The sequence below is a fragment of the Octopus sinensis genome, linkage group LG2 (assembly GCF_006345805.1).
Source record: "Octopus sinensis linkage group LG2, ASM634580v1, whole genome shotgun sequence".
Classification (NCBI taxonomy): Eukaryota; Metazoa; Mollusca; class Cephalopoda; order Octopoda; family Octopodidae; genus Octopus; species Octopus sinensis.
In genome coordinates this window covers 89741188-89763295 of record NC_042998.1, presented here as the reverse complement: position 1 = coordinate 89763295, position 22108 = coordinate 89741188, and the positions used below count along the sequence as shown (strand labels likewise).

The following is a 22108-nucleotide window of genomic DNA, read 5'->3' as shown; positions in this document are numbered from 1 at the left end:
CGTATATACATCCATATATATATATGTATATACTACATACATATATATGTACGTATATATATATATATATATATATATATATATATATATATATATATATATATATATATATATATATATATATACACACATGTATATATATATATACATACAAACATATGTGTATATACATATGTACGCATACACACACACACACACATATATATAAACACATGCAAATACTTATACACTTAGATATGTTTCAACCAGAATTTGCGCAGGTCATGTCTAACACAATCACACAATCTGAAAAGACATTTAATGATGTTTCATATTGCAGTCACTCTGTGGTCACCATAGCCTATTCGAGTAATGAGTCATTGTTCGCAGAGATATATCCGGGCGTAGTTTGGTTATCTGGAAATCGTTGGAAATATTTGTCCGGGACCCGTTTGCATGCTATAAGATAATTTTCTTCTCTTATGTGTCTTGATATGGTATTAAAGAGAGCAGGGCCAGTCGAAGTTAAATAGTTCTGTCTTTAGTGGTGTGATGTAACGTGAACACGACTTTTACAGAGGATAGATGACGCAAGGACGAAGTCCAGGATGAATTTTAAAGCTGATGCCAACATCATTTGATTAGTACTGTGGGAATGTTTTCCACATCATGCAAATGATATAGCGCTCACAGAGGCGTTGTAGGGAATAAAATTTGTGTTTCTTGGGACGATCCCAATAATCAGGACTTCTCATGTAATCTATTTTCCTTGTGGTCGATCTCCGGGGTATTTGAATTTTTATATTTTGTTTTGTGTAGGGAGACCACAGCGGACAACAGCATACAAGATGAGGGCGGGCGAAGGTGGAGAAGAGTGGGATGATTTACTCCGAGGTCCTTGCCGTGTTTTATGTCACGAAATTTTCGCCCGAAGGAGAGTGTATGGTATCTTAAGTGTTACCTCTTTACCGAAGTGGATTAATTCAAATTTATTCTCGTTTAGCTGCTTATTGTGTTTTTCTGCACATCGGATAACGGTGAGCTGAACCGACTGAAGATTAGTCAAGGACCTTCCATAGCTTAGAGTCATCCGTGAAAATTCTAATGCTGCTGTGTTTGATGACGTCAATGAATGTTATTGATGCAAATAATGGGCCCAATGCAGTGCCTTTGAGATTCCACTGTTGACTCTTGCCGAGCGTGATTGAACACCATCTATGACCACGTGCTAGGTTCTGTTCACCAGAAAACATCCAATGTTCGATAGTTTCTTTAATAGGATGTTGTGGTCAACATTATAGAAGGCCTTGCTGAAGTACAGATAGATGTCATCTGCATTGGAGCCTCTCCCAGAGCCTCAGAATGTCATGCTATTGCGATACGTACATAAACTATGTATGTGTGAGTGTTTGTGTGTGTATGCACACACACACACACACACACACACACACACACACACACACATGTAGGGTTTCTACATTTACGCTCAGTTTAAATAGTATAGGAAAATAAGCATTTACTTACAAGTTCATATATTTTATCATTTTTATTTTGGCACTTGTATATATTCTTTGTTTACAGATTCTGCTATATTTTTAATTGGGACTTCAACTACTATATTTGTTTTTCTTTTCTTGATTTTTAATTTGCATTTCCCAAGTACGTATCTTTCATATTTTTCTAATTCAGAGAAACTTGACTTCCGGTATTTCTAAGGCATTTTAATATTGTTAAATTAACGCAAATATCTACATATTTACCTAACCTTATTTTCTCTCGTCACAATAGAGAACATGATTAGTTATTCTTATTTCATATGTTTAAGATTCAGACACTTTGAGAATTTCATCGACTTCTTGAGTCCGCAGGTCTTAGTATATTTAGATTTTATCTTCCAATTTTATAAAGCACCTCTACTAACTTGTATAACCTACAATTTCACTTATATTATTCACCGCCGAAACGTACTTCGGCTCTCGTCCATACTTAGTCTCGTGAAAAGAGATCAGTAGAATTAAAATACATATTTGTAACTTTCAAAAATATTTCAGCATTAGCTACTTCCTTTCCTTTTAAACTTGAAACAGTCTTTCCTTTTAAATCCAAGAAAGAAAGCATCTTTACTTTTATCGAAATAAGGACTGTAACGGCTCTACCTTCGAAATTTACTTACTTTTTTCACAGCATGATCAAATTTTGCTTTCTCATTGTCAAACTTTATCTAAATACAGAGTTCAAAAGATATTTACTCATTTTAATCAGAAAGCAAGTTTGCCTTCAATGAAAATAGCTAATTTAACAGTCCTGTTTTCAAAATATATTCAGCCCATATTTGGTCTTTACAGTCAGATATAATTTAAGTATGGATTTCTACCCTTTTATGACTATTACTCTCCCTATTTCACTTTTCTTTTCTTTATCTTTTTTTTTATTTAACCTTGTCTTCCTTCTGTAAAACTTATACAAACATTTCAACAAAAAGTTTTCTTTGTCAGTTGTGAATGAAACACAGACGCATATACATTTGATAAATATATGTGTGCGTGTGTGTGTGATATGTAAACATACAGGTGTATTCATATATGCATAATCATGCATGTATGTATACAAAGATGTACACACACACATACACACACGTACACACACTCACACAAACATACACATGTTTGCATACATGTATGCATACATATACAAATATACTAACATGGAAATACGATATAAAATAATATGTAATTACATATCTATAAATGTATATCTGTGTGTGTGTATGAGTATATATATGCATATATATATATATATATATATATATATAATATATATATATATATATATATATATATAATATATATATATATATATATATATGCATATATATACTCATACACACACACAGATATACATTTATAGATATATAATTACATATTATTTTATATCGTATTTCCATGTTAGTGAATGTATATGATTGCTTGTGCACGTACTTATGAAAGAGGGTAGGTGTGTCTAAGTGCATGTGTGAATACTGGAAAAAAATATGGAATTAAAAAAAAATTATTAGCAACATCATGAAAATAGTGCTGTCATAACGGATGCTTACTGAAAACTGCAAGTGTCTGAGACTGCTGTAAAGAAAACATGAAGTGGGGATAGTGGTGATGGTGGTGCCAAATGTTAGTTTTGAAAAGTGAAGTGTTAGTGTTAATGAAATAGAATTTAAGTCACACACACAGTTGCGATTGCTCGACAACACGAATTCTATATAGAAGTATCATGCTGGACGGAGTGTAACGATTAAGTGTGCTGTAGATGTAAAGGAAAAGAAGGAAGAATGATTTCTTAGGTTAATGAGAATGATTTTTAGTTCTAAAAGCTAACACAGAATGTGGTGCTGCAAACGAAAACAGAAGGAAACAACAAAATATTCACACATATGTACGTTATACAGCAACAGAACAGAGAAAGAAAAAGTACATAAAAGCCAAAACAAAAACAGTGACAGTAGAAATGCTGTATGTGGAGTGAATATAAGAAAAGAAGAAAAGAAGAAAAGAGGTATGAAGAGAGTGGATGTGAGTTAAGGGATCAAACATAGTAAAGAAATTAAACCCAGGGAGAGAGTGAACTGTTATAGGGTATTTAGTTTAGGTAGCACCATGACAGAAGGGACAAACCCATAGCTCTGATGTCCGAAGATGAATAATTTTTGAAGACTGAGATTCAGAATGCCCTGCTTGTAGTGTTGAAGATCTTTGACGTGGAGAAAGTCGAAAAGGGGTCTGTTGGAGGTAAGAAAAATAAAAGAAAACAAAAAAGAAAGAGAAAGTAGGAATTGCACGAAGGTAATTAAAAAGCAATGTAATGTTAGTAGTCATGTGAGATGTTCCTGAAAAAAAGATGTAGAAAATTGTCATTTAGGACAGAGAATGATAAAAAGTTTTGAAAATGTAACGATATGAAAATGAAAGAAAAAAATTGTTAAACCTAAATGAGATCCTGTATAGATTTATGACATAGAAGTAATTTTGCTTTTCAGAACTGAAATCTGGAAGAACAACACAAATATAAAGAAATTATAATTGATGCAAACCAGTCTTCTGCTGGCTGAGACAAGTTTTCGGAAATGTATGGACTCTCACAATCATTCAAGGGCATAGAAATTATTAACAAATTAGAAATATAACTTTTAATAGAAATTATAATTGATGCAAAGCGGTCTTCTGTCGATAACAACTAGCGTTTCAGATATGTATGAAGCTCTCACAATCAATAAAAATATTATGGAGATTATTAGCAAACTAAAAATATAATCTGCAATAATTCACCTACTATTGAAACATTAAGATATATTGTAGTATAATTATGGTTCTTTACTACTTTAAACTAGAAAAGTTCTGATCTTGGTAACACATTGAGACTTTAGAATGCAGTTTGTGCGAAATACCCATTTCTGGGAGTAGAGGTGAATTCAAAGCCGTTACATCAAATCTATTTTTCAAAGTATGGAACCATATTATATCTGCCTAAATTCATCTAGTAATGTAGAGTTTTATCCTGAAAGACATTTGCTTTTCGTTCAAGGAACCATTGGGAGAAGAGATAATATATAAGTTGATTTGAAATTCTCATATATTATTATTATTATATTATTATTATTATTATTATTATTATTATTATTATTATTATTATATAATAATAATAATAATAATATAATAATAATAATAATTATTATTATTATGCTCACTTTGACACAGCACCTAAAAATAAGAACGATAACATTAAACCAATATACAATATACAAAAATATGATGAGTGCATTTGGGACCCAGTAAGTTTGTTAATAAAACCGTTTGATAACATTATTCGTAATTATAATAAATTAATTCCACTCTATTGTCTTATGAAAGAATATCTCTAAGGTGTGAATTACAAAAAGCTCTTATTTTTTCCAGAGAATCTACTGACGTCTTTGTCTAAGAGAAGAACTTACCTGGTCATTAAGCTATATGGTGGTTGTAACTTAATTATTCTGCCTGCATTTGTATACAATATATTCTTTAAACCGTATTTCTTTAATATTAAACTAATAACTCTATGGATCGTACATTATGCAAAATATATATTTCTAAACATTAGTAGATAAATAAGTATCAATGGTTACTTAGTAAAATGTAGCAGGTGTCGAAGTTTGATTTTAAACAATAAAGGCACTTCAAATCTATACTTAAAATCACTTTTGAGAAAATAAATAAGACACGTCGAGAGGAAACCAATGATGGTTCTTTTCTTGTAAACTAAGAAGAACTGAATTTTAGAAAAAGAACCAACAGGCGTGGCTGTGGGTAAGAAGTTTGCTTCGCGACCACATGGTTCTGGTTTCAGTCACACCTTGGGAAAGTGTCTTCTCCTGTAGCTCCGGGTCCACCAAAACTTTGTGAGTGGATGTCGTAGACGGAAATTGAAAATAGCCGGTCGTATATATCTATATCTGTATAAGTGCGTGTGTGTTTGTCTCCCACTACTGCTTGATAACCGGTGTTGGTTTGTTTATGTCCTCGTAACTTAGCAGTTTGGCAAAAATAGAACGACAGAATAAGTGCCGGGCTTTAAAAAAAGTACTGGTGTCTATTTGCTCGAGTAAAACTTTCAAAGCGGTTTCATAACATGGCTACAGTCTACTGACTGAAACAAGTGAAAGATAAAAGATAATTAAAATAATTATATCATCAATAAACATTGTCTTGAAACATGCTGACTTAATTCAAAGCGCTGACTTAATTTGGTATATTGTAATTTGGTGTATTGTGATTTGAACAATTTAGCCAAATTTTAATTTTCTTTGAATGACTTCAATTTTCTCGAATACTAAATCTTATTTTTCTATTTTTAGGTCTGAAGTGTTTACTTAACATACTACCGTCTTCGGACGTTGGATTTTATTTCTATGTACATACTATTCAGAGGATTTTAGACTCCTATTTATAACCCAGAGTTTCATTGAAGGGCTGAGAAAATAAGTGCCAGATATAAAATTTTAATCGAATGTTCTTGTTCTTCAATCGTCCGCAATCGAGGCGTGATTCACAATGCGCCTGCAGGAGCGGATTCTCTGTTTCCTCATTAGCTTTGGTGGATGGTCAGTTTCTCTGCTAATAACCTCAATGTAGCTGAGTGATTTCCGTCCTCTGTTAGGGGTGCGGAAGTCTCAAAATATAGTATCCAATATGTCATCGTGTTCAGTAAGCGCGGTAGCAGTGACCAGTAAAAGTGACCCTGCGTTGAGCAACATTTAAACAAGGGCCTATGTAAGAATTTAACGGTACACCATATTAATTATTTAAGCAAATAATACATTGAACGAAAGAAGGCCACATAACTAATAATATGGGGTCTTGTGGGAAGTGTAAAACACTCTGCTGGGTGTTATTTAGTACACATAAAGTTCATCATTGCATTATATGAATAAAAGTTCTTTATTCTAAATCAAGATCAATTTTTGTAAATGAATTTGACGTAATATCTAATCTATTAAAATCAACCATGTAAAGAGATATAGATGTTTGATTGATAAGGTTCAGCAAGCGCTTTCGGGGTTAAAAAGGATTTATTGTTACATTAAGTATTCCTGTTCCTCCTTTGATGTCATAACTGTAATAAAGAACAAAACACAACGCAATATGATTAGTAGTTAGAACTATTTGTATTTGTAATTTCCAGCCGAATAAGTAATTAACGAACCTTTGTCAGTGATATTGAAAAGTGAAGAACAACAATGAAATTTTTGTTGACATTTGATAGTCTCGAACTAACTTTTGGAATTGCAATCTATGTAATGTGCGCTGTTAACTATTTTGTGTGACGCCGAAAAACAGATGGATATTTAAGACCAGAAAAGTAGAAATGAACCAGAACTGAACATTACTCATTCAAGGAAGAGAAAGTGTGTATGTGCGTGAGGAGAGAGAGAGAGAGAGAGGGAGAGAGAGAGAGAGAAAGAGAGAAAGAGAGAGATAGAGAGAGAGAGAGAAAGAGAGAAAGAGAGAGAGAGAAAGAGATGAAGTATATGATTCATGAAGCTAAAGAAATCAAAATTAACGGCAACAACAATATTAACCCTGACATCAACAGTAACAAAAATTACTAGATATTACTATAATTAATAACATTCTACATGACGTGAGTAACGACAATCTTGAAGTATCTAACTGGAACTTTAACTATAACTTGGTTTCAGCGATACTAATTAGAAGGAAGAAACAGTATGGTGTGTGTGTGTGTGTGTGTGTATGTATGTATGTATGTATGTATGTATGTATGTATGTATGTAAATTTGTGTGCGTGTGTATTCTTATATTCTTTTACTTGATTCACTCATTAGGCTGCGGCCATGCTGAGGCACCGCCATGAAGAATTTTAGTTGCATGAATCAACCCCAGTACTTTATATTTTTTATGCCTGGCACTTATTCTATCGGTCTCTTTTGCCAAACCGTTAAGTTACGGGGACGGAAAGACGTAAACACACCAATACCGGCTGTTAAGCAGTGGTGGTGGTGGTAGTGGGGCAAACACACACATACGACAAGCTACTTTCAGTTTCCGTCTACCAAATCCATTCACAAAGCTTTGGTCAGCCCGAGGCTATAGTAGAAGACATTTGCCTAAGGTGTCACGCAGAGGGACTGAACTCGGAACTATGTGGTTGGGAAGCAAGCTTCTTCCCACAGAGCCACTCCTGCACCTAGTTTTTGTGTGACGGCGACAGTGAAGGTGAGGGCGCTCACGTGCGGACGGACGAAGTGGTGGTGGCACATCGAAGACTCGCCGGCCTTGTAGGGTCAAGAGGCACGTACTCGCATCGGTGACGAGAACTGCCCTTCCACGCAATTACCTCGTTCGATCAGCAATACACTACTGCTTTTATTTATTTATTTGTTTGCCTATATATGGTCAAATAGAGTGTCTTTTTTTTTATCTTTTAGTCAGAAGGGAAGGCTCCGCTAATGACCCTTTTACTGGGTCAGTTCCTTGATCAAGGCGGCGCTTGGTGTCCTTGAGGAAGATGCTTCATTTCATCTTACTCCAGTTCACTCTGCTATAGTGAGTATCAACAGAGTGCTGGTGCTGCCCGCTTTCCCTTCAATAGCCATGTTCTCGACTTTCGCTGGGTTAAGGGGTGAGAGGGCAGAAGTAATGTCGATATCTGCCCTCGGCTACAAAGATACCTAAAAAAATTAGCGAAAGACTTATAGGCTTGCACATGACGGCTATAAGTTAATTGTGTGTGTGTGTGTGTGTGTGTGTGTGTGTGTGTGTGCGTGTGCGCGTGTGTGTGTGCGTGCGTGTGTGTGGTGTGTGTGTGCATGCGCATGCGTGTACATATCTTTATCGCTGTATTGGCAGAAGTTGAACCATGAGAGAGAAAAGAAAAAAACAGGTTGGTCGCTTTGAGATATTTGTTTGGCACTTTGATAGTTATACTTTTTTGACATTCTCTCCTTATGAAATGCAGTGAAGTGAACAAGTGGAAACTTTGTCCAACGGTGCTATTGTGCACCAACAGTGACATAAAATTAAATATAAATTTGTTTCTAGTTCAAATTTGTTTGAGGTATATACGAACCATTCACTATATTTTTCTCACGGAGAAAATTTCTCGTTGTAGACAGTTAAGTGTAAACAGTTCAATAGCGGGATAGGAGCATTACGAACTGACTCGGTGCGTTTACATCTATTTGTCTACACCGAATACATCTCAAGCGTATGTGAATTTGTAACAAATTTATATTTATACACAATTTAGCGTTTTTAATCTGTATGAAATTAGATAAATAAGATAATTCATGGTTAAAGCTCTAAGATGACACTTCAGACCTTTATTAAATTTTGGGTTAACGATACAGATCAATGAAAATATGCATGACTTCGTAAATAAATAAAAACGAAAAGAACGTGAAGAATGGAAACAATATGGAAAATGTTGATAATTCCTTCATCTTTCGCATTTATTGTAAAAACAGCATGGAAATAAAACAGCATGAGTTGCGATCTTTAGCGAACAGACAAGGAAATGCAGTATTATAATGGTAAAAAAAAAAGCTATTAAAGAATTTTTAACAATGACAAAATTTTCTAAGCTTTATTTATCATTCTTCCATATAACATTCTTCAGATCTTGTCTGTTCGCTAAAGATCGCAACTCTCACACATATCCGTAGATTTTTTGCCTCTCGAGTGTTTGCAAGAATTATTTGAAGGAACCTACATCTTGAGATTAGCTTTCATCACTTCTTCAGTCTTCCTGTTTCGCTACTTCCTTTCACATGGATCTCCGGGCATTTCTCCATCCATCTGTCATCATCCATTCGCATTACATTATCGTATCAATGCAGCTGTTTCTCTTTTACATTACATCATTCCTCTAATTCCCAGTCCTTCCTCTTACCTTATTTGCTCTTCATCTAAGCATGCTTCATTTCTAACCTTTTAGCTCTAGTTTTTCATATTTTTTAACAAGAATGCATAGTAAGGAATATATGCATTCAGTGCTCACTACTATGCTGCATCGCAGCCTGTATCACGGAATTGTACTATCTACCCTTCACCAGGAGAAAGAATCGCCTTAATAGCTTCTTTTTACATCCTCTTTTATTTTGAGTGTTATGCTTTCAGAAGATCCTCCTTCACCGCTCATTAGGTTGCCTCGGTAACAAAAGCTATCATTTACTTCCATAGAGCCTCCTTAGCATTGCAAGGAATTTGTTTTACTAGTACTCTGCCTGCTAACTGTAGCATTAACCACAAGAAACATTTTTATTCATCGCCAAGCTTCCTTTGATTATACAACATCTCTTGTATATCTAAAGATCACATTGGGCGCATTATATAGAATTTATACCAACTAATTTTCTGCACAATGAAGATGACCATTTCTCTGATAGTATCAGAGTCATTTCCATTTTCTTATTAACAAAATATCTAGTCTGTTAAGTTTACTCAGGGGCCTCTTGATTATAGATTTTGCTTTCATATCTAGAATTTCTTCTCCGAATTCTCTACCGTTCCTGCTTTAAGGACCATGTTTTCCGAATATGGAGTAACTGGTGGGGAGAACTGGAATAAATAGGAGGGGCTGCGAACCACGCTTTGATGAGCACTTATATGCTCCTTAAATTCCTAACTGAACTCATTGTTAGCCAGCATTTTTCTTATTGCATCAGTCTGCATAGCTTCACTACTCTCCCGAAACATTCATCTATTCAGTTTTCTTTGCAAACATCAGACAGTAAGATTACATTATGTGATCACACACACACACACACACACACACACACACACACAATCGTGTCATCGTGTCGCGTACAAATCAACTTTTTGCGTCGCAAACCACAACAAAATGAATATCGCTGTGTCTAATTCTTGGAAACTAGCGTGAGACCATGGTACGAAAGTAACTTTAGTTTCTCTTGCTAACTCCTCTGTCTTGCCTGTTCTGTTTGTCTAAATCATGATCTTATAGTCTGTATGGCTCTCAAAGCCTTCTCCATATCAACAAATGCTAGTTAGAGAAGTTTACTTCTAGCTAAGAACTATTCTTGTAGTTGTCATACTTTGAAAAAAAAAAAATGTCAGTAACTCTACAACCTGATATAGATCTTAACTTTTCCTAGTCAAAATTTTACTGTTGCTATTCTGAGCTTCGTACTTGAGTTTCGCATAGTATATAGTCTACACTACATGCAACGAATACTTTACTTTAACGCCTCTTGTTTGTAGACTCAAACACGTACGCATTATATTCTTTTTTCATTTATTTGTTTCAGTCACTTGACTGCGGCCATGCTGGAGCACCGCCTTTAGTCGAGCAAATCGACCCCAGGACTTATTCTTTGTAAGCCTAGTACTTATTCTATCGGCCTCTCTTGCAGAACCGCTAAGTGACGGGGACGTAAACATACCAGCATATGTATATATAGTTATGGTATATTCTGTTAAGAACATAGTTGAGTACAGTATAAAGCTTGTCCACCTTCAGATTTACCTTGTGTTAGTCAGAAGTAGTATTATACGTACTTCCATGTTTGCGTTTGGGTATCTGTTGTGTGGGAACAGATAATTGAAAGAGTTTGGAGTCTATAAGAAGGAATACGGTTGGACATTTATATTTCAATCACTACAATTGTTTATACGCAACGTAGTGCTCCAGGTGTACAGGTACTTGATTATGCAACAGTTTCCCTGCATTATGAGATTTAGTTGGGTTTCTTCAAGTGATATGTAAATATTATCTCCGTAAGTTCAAATTCTCGACTTCGAGAATATCCTCTCTGTTGTGGCTTGAATTTAGTAGCAGCCACTGAGTTTATCAAACTATGTTGTTACTAAAGGACCATTGGCAAACTGCTTTGAATGTGTAGATGTAGTGGGATGGTGATTCTGCTACTGTATATATATATATGTGTGAGAAAGAAGATGAAGAAAAGATGTGTTATAGTTTTCGGATTTCGAACGATGCAATTGGTGTAAACCGTATAGCTGTGCTAATCACTACACGAAAATAACGTTAAAAATATTGGTTATGGAAATTTGTAGACTTCAGCTAAGTAGTTACAATGGTATACTAATGACCTGTCTGTCAACAGTACATACATATATGCATATGTGAATAGATGCCAACTCAAATACATATTTGCAAGCACTGAGAACTACCTTAAGTCAAAAAGTTTTATTGCTTTCTTAGCGACACACACACACACGCACACACACAATAGTGTCATTGTGCTACGTACATATAAACGTTTTGAGTCTCCAACTACAGCAAAATGAAGATCGTTGAGTCTAATTCCTGGAAACTAGTGTGAGGTCGTAGTACAAAAGTAACTTTTGGTTTCGTTCTCCCTTGATATCCGTCTCTCGCTTGCTTGTTCTGTCTGCCCCTCAGTGTTTCTCTCTCTCCCCCCTCTACGTGTGCGTTTATGTGTTTATTTGAACTCAACAAAATTGTAATCAATGGACTATACTATTAAGAATTACTACATGTTTGTGATATCTCTTAGTCAGTGGTATATACATCTCAATACTCATCGTGTCAGATATATTTCCTTTTTGGGTCTGATGTACCATACTATCAACTGTTATAGTTTCATACATTCTCCATAACTATTTTTCTCACTGTTTCTTTGGCATTGCCTGATTCGCATTTAACGTGATGCACATATTTTTACATACTCCGTCTCGAAAGTGTAGTTCTAGAAATGCAGAAAGATAGGAGAGTTATTGTTAGATTGGTTTTCCCCTTAACCATAAAGCTAAAGCAACGAGAAAAACAACATACTCAGCTACGTTGCCTGCAGTTATTTATTACTGATAATGAATTTCTTTTTGCTCACTTCATCAGCATACACAATGGAAAACTATAGCGCAAGATGTTTTTCTCAAAAATACTTTTTCGCTCTGGAGTAACACAAGCTTCAATTGATGAAAATAATGAATACTTTTCATCGTAGATTTGTTTGCTTTACCAGCTTCACAGATGTTAGATCATTTGGATGGAAGCAACAAGCTATTGATTTTCGGGGAATAATTTGGAGATAATAAACAGCAGATCATCTTGTTATACTATTTGGTCACACCACTCGTGGAAGGAATACTCATTATAGAATACCATATACCTCGCTGAAAAAAGAATAAACCTACGGATTCAAACTCTGTCAGTAAACTCTTGTTAGCAATAAATTTTGATATTTTATTAGCCTGTTTCGTTGCAGAGACCGCTGGAAAACTTGTCTTTATGTACTGATTCGAAGGAAGAATATATTGAAATTTTTTTAGGTTATTCATACAGGATAGACAAGTTTGCTACATGAAGCTTCGGAGTTGAGCTTTGTAAGCGATGTTTCCCCCGCCCCCATAAGCAGTTTGTTCGTGATTTTTCTTCACACTTCAAATATTTTTCAAAAGACAGCTTACAGAATGCAATTCAAATTTTGAGAGACTGCTTTCCTTTTATGAAAGCACTACTTTGCACTTTGAAGGCATAAGTCTCAAACTCCAACCCTCTGTCAAAGCTTCCAAAGCTTTCACCCTTACATGGTTTCTGTTTATTTAGAAAGGCAATGCTACCTTGCCGCACCCAATCTTACTGGTGGAAATAGAACTGAATCAACAGCGTCAAAAGCAAGTCAAATATTGAGCTTTAGACATCGATAGGAGACAAATCAGAACGAGTATCTCTGAAGGATCTTGCTGTGAGGTAAATTTCTTGGCTCATATCTAGAAAATTATTTCATGTCTGGGAAAGGATAAGGGTTTTATCATGTAAGCGATGGTTTTTTACTAGGTAACTTTTCAGTTATTTATTGAATGGTAGTTCCATTACATTGTCGATGATGCTGGATAATGATACTAAATGACAGATTAATGAATCGTTACTGGATTACTCTTTGTGAACAGGTGTCACAGAGGTGGTCTTTTAGTGATTTCGAAATGTGTCGTTAATAAAGAAATGCAATAATAAAGTGGCTAGTTCCTTACAGCTTCCCTGCGCTGAAATTTGATCGGTGAATGCGTCAGCTTTGAGTTTGTATTTTATCTTTTTGATTTTTGCTTTGTTTTGAAGATCGCAGCTGATTGTATTTTAAGAGAATATTGTTAGGCTATGAGTATTTAGAACACATAACCGATTCCCAAAGGTTTATCAGAAAACATTGGCTTTGTAGAAGTATTCTGTTCGATGCTTGTTATGTGGGAATGGCTTGTTCTTCAACTCAAGAGGGAAAGCGGAGAAAAAGAGGGGTGAGAGAGGTTTGGGAGTAAGACAGGAGAGAAAGGTTTGGGAGAAAGAGAGGAGAGAGAGAGAGTTTACGATGTTATTGTTTGTCAGATCTTATCTCAGACTGGAATTGTTGGGTTATTTTCGTCTTGCTCTCCGTCTGATTCTAGAAATTATGTTAACTTTTGTTTCTCATCTAGTGTTACTCTGTTTTCAAACTAGGATGAATATGTCTAACGGCTTTGCATATATTTGCTGCAACTCGAATACGTATGATTGATTTTAGGATTTTTTCTCTTAAAAATAGTTGGTTACTCAAACTTAAGATGCCATTGCATGTTCTGAGAGTGTGCTCTTTTGTAACATAGCTACCCACTGAGGTTAAACCATGTACTATGTCATTTATACGGCATCTACTTCGAATTGGGGGAACTAAGCCCGTTAAGAAATGTTTTAGCCATAAACATAATACAGTATAGTTGACAAAATGTGAACTCCGACATGTTGGTTAGTAATTCGGTACCCTACTGATTCGGCTATCCACACTCTCTGCTTTTAAATAACCTATGCTTACTTGGTAAGGAAAAGTTTACATTGCTTAAAATTGTATAGAGCGTTTAATATTCAATACATTTCCTAATGTAAAAAGAAATGTTTATGCAAAAGTTCAAAACGAATACAAGTTGCTAGATGGCTGCATAGCGATCACATTACACTTTGCTTTTACAAAAAGTGAACACGTATACATAATATGCATATATGCATATACATAATACATACATACATGGATGCATACATACATACATATATGCATACATACATACATATATACATACATACATAATAATACATACATACATACATACATACATACATACATACATACATACATACATAATGGCCGTCCACTCGTGACCGAGGAAGACCATTGCTGACCTTCAGGAACATTGTGCGCTCTAGAACTAACTTATATTTTGCATTTGCAGCTCCGTTGGTGGCTAATGAGCTCTGCTCTTGACAAAGCATACACGACCGCAAACATTGCAGACCAAGTGCACATACACACATACATACATACATACATAATACATACATACATACATACATACATACATACATACATACATACATACATACATACATACATACATACATACATGCATATATATATCCTCACTCAAAATACGTAGATATCTGACAAGAGGAAAATAACTGCAACACCCGCGCCGAATACTTTTGCTATTTTGAAACTATCAGTCAGCTTTTCGGCGGAGAATGTGAGCAACAAATGAGTTGTACAACGATTAAGTTTCGATGTTTATGAAATGTTGGAAACTGTACAGCTGGAGGAAAAGAAAATTAGTAGTTGACAAAATAGAAGCACATGATACTTACAATAGCCTCTTCGTAGTAGGTGGCGACGTCGGGGTTCGAATAAAGTTTCAGTTCTTGTAAAGATCCCTGTAAATAACAAATGTAGTTGTGTTATTTTGATAGCAATATAACAATACTACGACACTAGCAGCGAAAATGATTTCACTCAACGAATAAATTTTCACATTGATACGACGTGCATAAGGTAAAAATTGCGTTGCAGCGCGCGCACACACACACACACACACACACACACACACACACACACAAAACAATAACTAGAAAGACACTGCAAGGCTCAAAAGTTCAGGACTGTAGTTATTCTTGTATTTCAGGTCAACCTTAAGCTTCTAGAAAATACGAGCCCATTACTCGAAACAGATACCTTAAATCGATTTCAGTTTGATAATAAACATATATTCGACTGGGAGTTCAATCGAACACAAATATGAAATATGGTTACGCATAGATGGCGAATTTAAATGCATTGTCACCTTAACCAATTTGTGAATTTGAGTGCCTTTGTACCTGTCAAGTAATCTTTGTGTTTCATATCATATTATTGAACAGGATCCAAAATCTTCGTGTAAAGTCTTAATTACTTAACATGCGTTCAACTACAATAACCTGCAATTTGAGCTAACTCAAGAAGTCTGGCGCCGAAATGACAGCAGTCGTAATAAATAAACATATTCTTTATATCGTAATTATTATCTCACTCATTTTTTTCTATAGTCTTATTACTCCTCGGCCCTCAATTCCAACCCCAAGGAGTACCAATATTCTCTGTCAATGTTAAAAGACCTATTTGAAAGTTTATTGGCAGCTAGCATTTCACAAAATAAGCCCTAATTGATACGCACTTATAAGCATATGAATAAAAGAAACTTCTAACAATCAATGTGCGTAAGCTCTATTGCAGTACGAGAGACTTTCCAATGAAGTGAGTTTATATAAATTGCTAAATACTCTTTTACCCTTTTACTTGTTTCAGTCAGTTGACTATGGCCATGCTGATGCACCGCCTTTAGTCGAGCAAATCGACTCCAAGCCTAGTACTTATTCTATCGTTATTTTTTGCAGAACGCTAATTACGGGGACGTAAACACACCAGCATAGGTTGTCAAGCGACGTTGGTGGACAAACACAGACACAGACACACACACACTCACACACACACACACACACACACACACACACACACACACACACACACACACACACACCACATATATACTACGGGCTTCTTTTAGTTTCCGTCTACCAAATCCACTCACAAGGATTTGGTCGGCCTGAGGCTATAGTAGAAGACACTTGCCCAAGGTGCCACGCAGTGGGACTGAACCCGGAACCATGTGGTTGGTAAGCAAGCTGCTTAACACAGCCACTCCTGCGCCTAATTACCACACAGCCACTCCTCGCAGAATTCTACGCCTACATGTAATCAGATGAGTTCGCATTAGTTAAATAGGGATCAACTTTTGAAAACATCTGCTCACAGTTAAACTTACTGGCTGCATATAGAATTCGAAATGAAGTGCAACTATTTCAAATGTTCTATTCCAGGAAAAAAAAAGCCAAACAATTGTGGTCCTGGCATAAACCTCTTTTCAAAGTCTACACAGACAGCTCCTATTAATGGGGAAATATTATCTCCAAATAGCTGATTCCTAAACGAAATACATTTTGCTCACCAGATAACTCTTCCACTGAAGTTATTATTCTGAAGCTGTCAGTATTAGCCAGTTGTTTCGAAGCTTACGTGGTGATGGTCTCATACAGAGAATCGCTGTCATAGTTGCAATATTTCAGTGTCTACCAATCCCATGTCCTGAAACAGACTTTCCAATGGAGTGGAGACAACTATTTCCAATTAAATATGCCAGCTAAACGATATATCGTTACTTTCAAGCGTGATTTATATAATACTCCAGCGAAATGTTTTTGTCACGAACTATTTTCGGCTCTGGAGCTCTGTATTCCGAGTTATTATGTGTCAAACAAGAAATCAAAACAGGCGAAAATCGTAAACGTTTTCGAACACTATACTTTCAAATTACAATTCATTGCAAAAGCAAAACGCCAAACACGGTACAACCCAAAACAGTGTATGCCCACGGTATATCAAAATAAGAGACACTGCACTCTTGAGAATGTATCTGGGTAAAAATTTGGGGATCAGAAATTGACGGAACGGAACCATCATCTAAGAAGTGAACATATATAACTTGGACACAACATGAGAAACAGATTCGACCAAAGAAAGGAGACAAAGACAAAGAAATTCAATTACCAATGACGAAATGATGTATTTGGATCTGTTGCTGTTCTGGACAAGTATCGACAGAGGTCACCATTCCGCAGCAGACAGTCAATCGTCAGTATGTAAAGATACAATGATCATTGTGTGCTTTATGCCAAACAATTACAGGTCAATCGCCGGTTAAAAATCGTACACTTGAAGTTTCTTTAAAAAGGAAATATGCCAGCTGATAAGTAAACTACTAATCTATCTACAGATAAAAGAATTTTCCTCATTCTTTCGGAACGTATGATAGTTCTCCGAGCAATCCGTTTGTAATTATCCAGGAAGCTTGCAACACTAAAGACGTTCACCAATTGTATAGATCGGTAGTAGTTTTTGATATAGACAAATTTGCTGAGTGCACAAGTTGATAATTACTCGGATCTCTGAAATTTCAGTGACAGAAAACTTACAACACTGACTTAATCAAGTACGCATGTAGATATCTACAATGCATCAAGAAATTACTACTTTGTAGTAAAAACTGGGTTGTGGGAGGCATCTGACATTCTTTTAAAGTTCAAATAATCGAAAAGGTCTAAGTCAATATGAAAATCGGCAGATCCTAACTAATGATTAGTACAAAGTCGCAGATTTATCAAGAAAGCGGCTTTAAGTAAATTACAGCTACTTATTTTATCGATACAACAAAGTGAGCGACAAAACGAACCACAGTGGCGTTTCAATTCAGAATGTAAAGGGACATAATTACTGCAATCTTTTATGTGTAGCACTATACTTCCCTATATAACTTCTCTTATTTACTGCCCTTAGCTTCTACTAGCCACTGCTTTTACATATATGTTAAGTTTGAGTGTAAGAACAAAACTTTGACACTGATATTCTTATACAAATATAGAAATATTTGTAGAAGTACTGATACAATACTTAAGGCAATTTAATTTAACTAATATAAATTTTATTTAGATATTCATATTTGCTGCACAAGAAAATATTTTCAAATAAATATGGTCATATTTTACATGAGAACCTACATATATAAAAAACAAGCGAAAAGTAACAGATTAAAAGTAGCCATTGATTCGATTAGATATGGATGTTGTTCTAATCGAATTCATTCATAACTGAGCCTATGATCAATGATATTCCAGTCATGGCTATCCAACTTTTCTTCAGTTATAAAAGCTCTATAACCACGTTATCAAATGCCACTTTTTAAAAAGATACGGTGTAATGGGAGATACATACAGTTGATGTTTCTAGCATCCTCTCAACCACTTAGGGACAACTTCCTTGACGGATATGGATTATGTTCATGTCATGCGTGTTTATGTGAGTGTGTGTGTGTGTGTACATCTGTCTGTCTTTCCTTGTGTTAGTTGAGCTATTATGCGATATACGATAACTTTGACTAACTGCGATAGAACGAAGCAGAGAAAAGGAAAGTTATGGGAAAAAATGCAGGAAATGGAATAAAATCAAAGCATAAGAAAAAATAATTAAAAACAAGGAGCAATATATGTTAAGAAAGGAAGTGCGAAATCTGTTATGTCTGACAACTAGTCTACTGTGGTCGCTTTCAGGAAGCTCAATGATCGACTGCAGACCCAAAGTAACATAAAACTGTCAACAAAATGCTAAGTGTACCGAGCAATAGATATATTCTATCTGTTAGATTCTCTCGGGACCTAGAAATGAAATTGTCAACACATCAAAAAGCTGATGGGGTACCGATGACATCCTTTACAAAATGTAGTAAACATTTAGATCAAGATATCCGCGACAAAAGTGTAAAGTCGTCGAAGGAGATGCCGGAAGCTCCAATAATGAGGATGAGATCTAGCAACATCTTCATGAGACAGATAATCTGATTGCGATGCATAGGAGAAGACAAAACCGACCACGAACGAATACAACGGTAATTAATTCCGCCTGTTCAGTAGGCACTTCGGTTCCACCAATGTACACATATTTTTGAGCACCCGTGTTCACTTCACATTTGTAAATCACGTTCTTTTGGTAAAAATTGATAAACATCTGTCAGTTATGCATTCGTTGCTTCCAACTTTAATGCCAGATCGCTTGATGAAATGAACGCATGAAGTATGATCCACCTGATGTCCGTGGATAATTCGGATTGAAATGTAATCAACTCAGGAATATGGACTATGATTGTAAGAAACATGTAATTTGTGGAAACGTACGTAGCGATGCATTAAAATATCTATAAATTGTATCCATAGATTATTATTATTCCTATATTTACCCTACATTATATCGGCACAGCTCGGTACAACACCATAAAACTGAAATTGCAAGTTGGTATCATTAGGCTGTAGCCGACATAATGAAATAGGAGCTTTTATATGCATACTCAAAAACGTTTCCTGTGAACGAGCTTAAAGGATATACATATACATACTAATACATCTGTTTGTTATCTACAACACCTGTCTTCGTCTTTTGTATTTTGTGAATTCTACATACACACACACACACACACACATATATATATATGTATGTATGTGTGTATGTATGTATGTATGTATATATATTATATATATATAAATACATATGTATATGTACATATATACATATATATATGTATATATGTGTATATACATATATATATATTCCCACTTTTGGGAGCTTCTAGATACCAGTACCTTTTATATACATACATACATGAATATATATATATATATATATATATATATATATATATATATATATATATATATATATATATATATATATATATATATATGTATCAAAAGGATGTATTATAATACTATTCCACATATGCAAACCAGCCAAACCAGCAATCGAACATATATATGTATATATATGTATATATAAGACTTCTTTCATGCATATATGTGCACAAATATAAATTCATACACACGATACACACACTAATAGGGAGGGAATACTACTTTAGGTTATAAGTTAGCAGCTTTGAAAGAAGTTCATCCGTGTGTGACATAGTTATCAAAGACGAGTTGTTTTGCAACTTAAGCCGTTTGCCAACTGATGCGAAACGAAAATCCTACATTATATCTCTTGAATGGTTTTTGGGTACCAACTAGCACAGGTTAGATTGCTTATGAAAAAAGAATACATGTACATATCACAAAGTGACACAAAATACTTTCAAAGAACATTCCTGAAATAGCATTCATAGAAACATATAAAAGTTAATAGATGAATTCTTCTCCTTTATTTCATTCGGCGTTTCATACGATCAGTTATGCAAAATTCTCATGCAATATTTTTTATCGGTATATGATGAGATATGCTGATTTCTTCAGCAGTATTTTTACGAATTTGTTTTAATCGTGGTGAAGCTTAAATATCTTAAGTTTTGCTCATAGATGTAATCTTAGTTTCAAATACTATCATCAATCAAGTGTAAAGCTAATAAAACAGGTGTGCAGAGACTCATAGAAATGTTTCATTTTGAAGAGCTTCTCAGGTTTACAATTTCCTAGACACTCCTTTCTAAATGACTGATTCACTTTATTTCCCAGTGAGGAAATGTATATATAGGGCATATTGCCGACAATACGAAAGGAAATATTTGTATCCACGGGTTTTAATAATTCATACATATAATCAATTCATACAAATACTTGCGCGTGCACACACATACATACTCACCTCAGACATATGTCCAATAGCTTTTCATAAACTAGTTAGCCAAAAGAAAAAAGAAAGAAGCAAAATAGCTATAAAATGGAGTTTGATTCTATTCTTCATTTATGATTTGTAGGACCACTCTGTCAAGACAAGACCCAACTATACAAGGACACCTAGCTAAATGCAATTTATCGAATTGTCTCTTAACAACTTAGATGCCTAGAATCATAAATACAATTCAAGCTAATTATATGCATATTATAGTGTAGCAATATTTCTGTATTCATCATTTCACGCCGCTTCCGCCTACGGCAGAAAGCACACTGGCATGAAATAGTTGCTTCCGCAGCTATTTCATGCCAGGAACTCAATCCACCCTTACAAAAATCAATTTGATCTATAGAGGGGTCCCTGACAGGTACTACCTTTCTGACTCAGAACGGACCTTGGAGTAATGGTAATTGATAGGTGACTCTTCGCAACTCAAAAATCCAGAACTCAATCCTCACTACAGGATGCAGTTTAATGTCCCTATTATTGTCAACGATCATGCCCACAACAGGGAAGAACAGAACTAACAACATTCTGCCAAAATGTGTTCTATATAAATCTATAATCTAAAAGTATCTCTCCGAACAAGAAATAACTCTAATTCTGATTGATAACAAAGTAAAATAGTGGTCCAAAGTTCAAACCTTGGTATTCCATCTTTAACTGCACCCAACAAGTTTTGTAACAAATATTTCGCACTTGATTTGAATGTCACATAGTTTGGCCCTTTGCCTATAAAGCAAGTGAAACGGAAGTGCATTTCGGCAAGATTCAAAAGATCAACCGATCATGGTTGTTCACTATTATCAAAATGATTAAATATGTGTGCAGATGCCACAATTTTGTATCGTAATCTAAACGCTTAAAGAATAAAAAGTTAATTGTAAATATTCAACAGAAATAGAGATCGCGGAATTATTTACTGATAGTTTGCTTCGCTGTAGCAGTAAATGTTTCTCTACAATTTTATCTTCGAAATAGACACGTCAAAACGGACTTGTCTGTTTTGAGCATGATACTCTTAGTATGCATTAC

The 22108-nt window shown here is 35.1% G+C and overlaps 1 protein-coding gene and 1 long non-coding RNA gene across 11 annotated transcripts in view; one reads left to right on the top strand and one right to left on the bottom strand.

Annotated features, from left to right (window-relative positions):
* The window catches only part of LOC115223963 (collagen alpha-1(I) chain), a 317450-nt gene that overhangs the window by 107348 nt on the left and 187994 nt on the right, over positions 1-22108 (bottom strand). For 9 of the 10 annotated variants that reach the window (XM_029794720.2, XM_029794747.2, XM_029794756.2 and 6 more), the window contains 2 exons: positions 15139-15204; positions 3648-3752 (listed from right to left, as the gene is read on the bottom strand). In XM_029794720.2, coding sequence (XP_029650580.1) covers positions 3648-3752; positions 15139-15204 — 171 coding nt within the window. The remainder of the gene's footprint in view (positions 1-3647; positions 3753-15138; positions 15205-22108) is intronic. The other variant, XM_029794797.2, reaches the window with a different exon arrangement.
* Positions 131-19792, top strand: LOC118768517. The gene is made up of 3 exons (XR_005004342.1): positions 131-160; positions 12256-12259; positions 19716-19792. It is a non-coding gene; the product is annotated as an uncharacterized LOC118768517 (long non-coding RNA).